The sequence below is a fragment of the Mandrillus leucophaeus genome, unplaced genomic scaffold (genome assembly GCF_000951045.1).
Source record: "Mandrillus leucophaeus isolate KB7577 unplaced genomic scaffold, Mleu.le_1.0 Scaffold132, whole genome shotgun sequence".
Classification (NCBI taxonomy): domain Eukaryota; kingdom Metazoa; phylum Chordata; class Mammalia; order Primates; family Cercopithecidae; genus Mandrillus; species Mandrillus leucophaeus.
This window is the reverse complement of record NW_012101277.1, coordinates 844,822-851,719: the sequence shown is the minus strand read 5'-3', so window position 1 is coordinate 851,719 and position 6,898 is coordinate 844,822. Positions and strand designations below refer to the sequence as shown.

Genomic DNA, 6,898 nt, shown 5'->3' with positions numbered 1-6,898 from the left:
CCTCTATGTATTCCTTCCTCACTGCCTGAAAAAAAGTAACTGGTTATAAAAACAATCAAAATGAATACTTTCAGATGCTCTTTCCCAAAACTGGGCCAGAGACTACTGGTGTATGTCCTGGATCTCAGAGGCATGGGAAGAAAGGTGGCCAAAGCAGAATCTATGAGAAAGAAATCAGAAACTAAGGTAAGAGAGGATGGGGCTGGGCATAGTGGCTCACGCCTGTAATCCCAGCACTTGGGAAGTAGATCACCTGAGGTCAGGAATTAGAGACTAGCCTTGCCAACATGGTGAAACCCCATCTCTACTAAAAATACAAAACTTAGCCGGGCGTGGTGGTGCGTGCCTGTAATCCCAGCTACTCAGGAGGCTGAGGCACGAGAACTGCTTGAACCCAGGAGGCAGAGGTTGCAGTGAGCGGAGATTGCGCCACTGTACTCCAGCCTGGGCAATGGAGAAATAACGGGTAAGAGAGGATGGGAGGGAGAGAAGGAAGGAAGGGAGAGAGGAAAAGAAGGAAAGAGGGAGGAAGAGAGACTGATAGAGGGAGAGTGAGAGGAAAAATATGTGGAGGAAAATAGTCAACAGTAATTAAGAGAGAAAATTAACCATGAGGAAGAAATAAGGGAAAGTCATAATATTTACCAAAAAAAAACCCTTGTGGTCAGGGAGAAAATGGCTGCTTTATTTCAAATTCAGGGTTAAACCTAACAGGCAGAAATCCTTATACATTCATATACATTTCTTTTAAAACTCCCCAGTGTCTGGAAGATGCTAAGGAACTAACTCAATATGTTAAGAACTAGTAAAAATAAAGAAAGGCCGGGCGCGGTGGATCATGCCTGTAATCCCAGCACTTTGGGAGGCTGAGGCGAGCAGATCATGAGGTCAAGAGATCGAGACCATCCTGGCCAACATAGTGAAACCCCAACTCTACCAAAAATACAAAAATTAGCTGGGCGTGGTGGCACGTGCCTGTAGTCCCAGCTACTCAGGAGGCTGAGGCAGGAGAATCACTTGAACCCTGGAAGCAGAGATTGCGGTGAGCCGAGATCGTGCCATTGCACTCCAGCCTGGACATCAAGAGCGAACAAAACTCCATCCCAATAAATAAATAAATAAATAAATAAATAAATAAATAAATAAAATAAAGCAAAGCAAAAGAATCAAGGATTTATCCATCCATTCCATATGAACTGTACTTCAAGGTACTAAATAGTTGGAGGTGAATTTCTCTTTGTAGGTGTATTCTGGCTAATGAGAAAAGGAATAACAATTAGAATATTACCAGTTTGTAACCTCTAATGATAAAGTCTATCTAGGCAATGCCAGTTATTAGCTGCTTCCTAATAAAATATGCAACACCACTACACAAAGAAAAGCTGAATCTGATTAAACATCTTGCTCTAACTTCCAATATAAAGGGGGAAAAAGGATGAAAAACACGTTAAGTGACAGTTCAAGGATACCGTCATCAAAATCCTGACTGTAAAAACCTTACAGGAGAAATAAACTAAACATTCCCATCAAAAGGCAGAGATTGTTGCTCTTTTTAATCTGTCTTATTTCCTTAGTTCTGTCTTTAGATACTTCAAATACAAAGATATAAAAATAAGTAAGTTAAAAATGAGAATATGGAAAACACACACACACACACACACAAACAGTAAGCATAAGAAAGCTGGAAGGGCGATAAAAACATTGGGCAAAATGGACTTTGGAGTAAGCAGTAGCAGTGGAGATAAGCAGGAAACTTCATAAAGATAAAATGGTGACTACAAGTGAAGGAAAAACTATAAATGTATATGGGCCTAATGACAGGGCTCCAAAATACAGGATGGAAAAACTGACAGAAGTAAAGGAAGAAAATCACAAATCCACAAGCAGTGTTGGAGATTTTAAAACACCTCGCTCAGTAATTGATAGAGTAACCAAGGGAAAAAAAAGAAATCATAATATAGAAGAACTACAATGCTATCAACCAACCATAAACATTTGGAAACAAAAAAACCACAAAGATTCTAAAATAGGAAGAGTGGGTAGGTTGGTTAGGCATTTATCTGCCTCCTCTTCTAAACCAGTTCGCTTTCAAACATAATAACTAGGTACAGGTTTGCCACAGAATTGAAGAGAAAGAAAAGAACAGGAAAGGTGCCGAATTTAAGGAAAGAGTGGTCCATCTTTTATTTATATAGCCTTCAAATTCCAGAAAGTTTCCAAAGCCTTTTTCACACATATGATCTCGTTCCATCCTAACACTATCCTTTGAAAAGGCAGCCCACATTACCGTAGCTCCATTTTACAGACAAGGAAGTTGAGCTCAGAGGCTGATTTGCCAAACGAACAAAATCGCGAGTCTGCCTCTAGATCAAAAGGGTGGACGTATTTTAAAGATCACCTGAGGGAATTCCCTGGGAATGTAGTGAAGTATCAATTATTTTCTTTCTAGAAAGTACATTTTCTGCTGGACACAGTGGCTCACACCTGTATTCCCACTTGGGAGGCTAAAGAGGGAGGAACACTTGAGCCCAGGATTTCGAGACCAGCCTGAGCAACACAGTACGACCCCATCTCTAAAATATTTTTTTTAAATTAGCCAGGCATGGTCCTAGCTACTCGGGAGGCTGAGGCAGGAGGATCGTTGAGCCTAGGAGTTCAAAGCTGCAGAGAGCTATGATCATGCCACTGTACTCCAGCCTGGGCGACAGACAGAAAAAAAAAGTATTTGGAAATATTTCCCCCAATATGTCCAAATATCCAAAGCAATTATATTAAGGGTATTGGCTCCTTGGTTAAGAATTGGGCTTTATTTTCACACACTCCCTGAAATGACACAGCCAGAGATCAGGTAGGACCCAGAGAGAACAAAGTTACAAACCCTGTGTCCAAACAGCATCCTAAAATGAAACACTCCTGGATGGAACCCTTGGCAAACTCGGTGTTGACCAAACTCCCAGTTACCCATAAAAACTTATCAAGTTATGGTTTAGAAACAGATTCAAAGAAAGCAGTCTGCAGAAAATATGCAGATTTACTCTTTTAATTAGCAAAACACAGACTTTACAGATCTCATTACTGTATTTAGAGAATAAATCTTAGAGTAAAATGACTTTGTTTCTTGACTTGAACCAAATTATGTGGGTTTTTTTATAATTAGAAAACTTTATTGAAGAGCTTAAGAAATAATTTAAGTATCAATACTGAATCTTCAAAAACTCCTCCAGTAAGTCTATGACAGCTGCACAGTAATTCATAAATATATATTGTCTTAGATTTTCTTAATATTCACATCTGCCTTCTGTTCTTTGAAATTCTTTTTGTGTTTATGCTTAAAGATAGACATACAATTCAAGTATGTTCAGGTGAGGACTGGTTACTTAAATAGCATATATATGCTTTACATACACCTGTCTCGGGGTTCCACTGAAGCATATATTCTTCTAGGTATTTGGGGGACTGTGTCATTAAGGCTAATGGTGGTTTAATCTAAGACGAAAAAAATGAAAAAAATACATGCATACCAAGGAATATTTTTCAGTTTCTTGGCAAAACACAAAAGAGAGGAAAAGTGATTTGACTTTTTAGCTCCAATTGCTTTCAATTTCTTAGGTAAGGTCAATGTAGAATCTGCTGAGATTTTTTTATAGAATCTGAGTGAATAAAATGCAGAGGTAAATCACTACTTTCTATTTAAAGCAAACTGGCTTTTTACAAAGCTTATGACCATTTTTAAAGAAAAAGAAAGGAGGCCAGGTGCAGTGGTGTATGCTTATAATCCCAGTGCTTTGGGAGGCTGAGGTGGGAACCTCGTGTGAGTCCAGGAGTTTGAGACCAGCCTGAGCAACATAGTGAGACCCAGGTGTGATGGCTCATGCCTGTAATCCCAGCTACTTGGGAGGCTGATGTGGGAGGATCACTTGAGCCCAGGAGGGTGAGGCTGCAGTGAGCCATGATTGTGCCGCTGTACTCCAGCCTGGACAATGGAACAAGACCCTGTCTTGAAAAAAAAAAGGAAAAACACATGTTCTTCCCAGAAAATAAAAAATAGCCCAGAGTTTCTTGGTTCTTCTTCTTTTTTTTTTTTTGAGACAGGTCTCACTCTTTCACCTAGGCTGGAGTGCAGTTGCACAATCTCAGCTCACTGCATCCTCTGCCTCCCAGGTTCAAGCGATTCTCCTGCTTCAGCCTCCAGAGTAACTGGGATTACAGTTGCCCGCCACCACACTCGCGGCTAATTTTTTTATTTTTAGTAGAGAGGGGGTTTCACCATGTTGGCCAGGCTGATCTCGAACTCCTGACCTCATGTGATCTGCACGTCTCAGCTTCCCAAAGTACTGGAATTACAGGCGTGCACCACCGTACCTGGCCGGTTCTTCTTTATTCTGCCAGGCAGTCCACCCTAGGTGGGCAGGCTTCCTACATGGACTCCGAGGGGCTCTCTGGTCTCTGCTGATGTTGCTGGCATACCTGCTGTGGACACCCAGTAAAACAGTGGCTCCATACAATCATGAGAAAAAAGATGAATGTGACCATTACATTTCACACAGGCTTTGAAGGAACCATCAAACCAGTAACAACTCAATTACTCTTTGTGGCTTCTTTTTATTTTGAATCAATAATCTAGAAGTGAAGGTCTCCACAGCCCATTATGCCTTCACTGATCCACCTACTTCCCATGAACACCTGCTGAAGGAAAGGGATAAGGCAGCATGTGCTAAGATGCAGTGCTGCTTCTAAACACAATTTGTGGGGGGCAGGCATGAAACTCAAGTTCAGAAGTACTTAAGTACTGAGGTGATTACTCAACTGTGAAAAGGTCTTTCAGGCGCACAACTGATTTTTAGCAGGTGCAGGGTATGAAGACCTTCATTGTGATTTTATAAAAGTAGGCTATGTTGCATGAGTATCTAAAAGTGGCTGAAAAACCGACTGCATGCTTTTAAGCCTAAAAATAACCCAGGACTAGAGCCAAACATGTACATTTCAGCAGAAAAGTGATAAACAGAAAGTCAAGCGGGTAATATGCTGAAGAATGAAGAAAGCCCACATGATGACTTATGCTGACTTTAAAACTGAGTGAAACATTCAAACATTAAAGAAGTCAAAACAAATGCAGTTAGGTGTATACATCACCCCAAAAGAACCTATGGCTATTAAAGCTGCCATGAGGATCTTCTGAACTGTTAAAACCTTACTTACGTTATGCTACCAATCTGATTCACCTTCAGTTTCAATAACTGATAGAAATTTCTTACCAAGACCCTCATTTTGGCATCACAAATGTTAATTTGTAGATCAGAATCATAAAACTACTAACTCCATATTCATTTGCTAATTTATGAGACAGAAAACATACAGTCCTTAATTCTAAAAAGGCCATTTAATATCTCACCCCTATTACTCTTCCAAGGAGGGAAACAGAGAGGGTGTCCGGAATTGCAGTAGAACACGTTTAGAACAACAGAAAAACATATGGGGAAAAAAAAGCCCAATAAATATTCAATCTACAAGAAATACAGGAAAATAGGGGGAAATACTGCAACTACTTTGCTGTACCATGGAGATACATGGTAGCCCATGACCACTTCCTAGATTACTCTTTGGATACTCAATTCAATTGGCCTTAATTGCTTATAAAGTGTGCAACACAGGGAGGATCTGTCTTTAATTTAGTTCTGAAAGAGGCATGAGTGGACATAAACTCTAATCACAGAACACCGTAGATCATTAGGGCAATTAAGAACAGTTTCTAGTCTTGAAACCCCTCCACACAAATCACCTGCTAACCTTTGGATCCAGGTTTCAGACTTGCAAACACTTTGGGGTTCTTAAGGGCAAGTGAGAGCTCATTGAGGAAGGAAATAAAGTGGGAGTCTCTCTCAGATTTCTTTGACTCAAAAATGACGACAATGGTAAAGTGAGGTTCCGGGCGGGTTAGGAAGTAGGTACTCTGAACTTTGTCGTCATAGAAGTGGACCACTTTCTCCAAGCTGTTCAGATCAGATGTGCGGTCCGTCATGATCATGATGACATTGGGCCAGTGCATGACTGGCCTGTCGCTGGGCAGAGACACTACAGCTGGATACTGGTCCACACCCTTGGGGGCCTCTCTGTAGGAATGGGGGTGGTGATAACCATGACCCTGAAAACTCTCAGAACCCCTGTTGTCAAAAATTAAGGACACATTGGCAGCATCATATTTCCTGATGAAGCTGGAAATCTTTCCAAAAAAGTCTGGGTTAGCTTTTGCTGTCAACGTTTTCATTTCTGAAGCAGTAGTTTGTCGGCTCAGAGCCTCATGAAAATAAAAGCTAAACTTGGCAAGAAGCATGTTTTTGAGTTTCATCAGCCAAAGGAAAAGGTGTGGAGGCTGCACGGCCTTCTGAGACTGCCCTCCAAACAGATGTTTCTTGGTCTCCCGCTGTTTCTCAAAGATCTGGCCCCAGGTCTGCAGCTTGGTGTGCGCACTGTGTAAATTAACCAGAGACGGGAGGAACTTCCATTCTGAGACCTGGGCCTGGGCTTTCAGGAGATGACACAGGACGTCAACTTCCAGCTGGAAACTGCTTTCCAAAGGACTGAGGATTGGGTGGTGAAATCTAAAGGGAAGAGAGAAATTAATAGAGATACGTGGAAATGTTACTTCACTTGCCACACTGACATTTTTCTAACCACAAAGCAACAATATGGCCAAACAAATAATATTATGTTTCAGGACAGGGGAAGAAAAGATGGAAGAACTACATGTTGATTTATTTTAAAATTCTGATATAATTTCACCATTTCAAAATTATGTCAACATCATATTTTCCTGTGGAAACAGCCTGAGAATAGTGGCCACTTTCTTTTCAACAACGGAAATACCGACTTAGCTACAAGTCATTTTTTTTTTTTTTTT

At 40.8% G+C, this 6,898-nt stretch overlaps 1 protein-coding gene across 2 annotated transcripts in view; it reads right to left on the bottom strand.

Annotated features, from left to right (window-relative positions):
* Nucleotides 1–4,582: 4,582 nt before the first annotated feature.
* The window catches only part of LOC105534229 (chromosome unknown open reading frame, human C12orf66), a 29,814-nt gene continuing 27,498 nt past the window's right edge, over nt 4,583–6,898 (bottom strand). For both annotated transcript variants that reach the window (XM_011972912.1, XM_011972913.1), the window contains exon 3: nt 4,583–6,599. In XM_011972912.1, the coding sequence (XP_011828302.1) occupies nt 5,783–6,599 (817 nt within the window). In that variant the 3' untranslated portion in view covers nt 4,583–5,782. The remainder of the gene's footprint in view (nt 6,600–6,898) is intronic.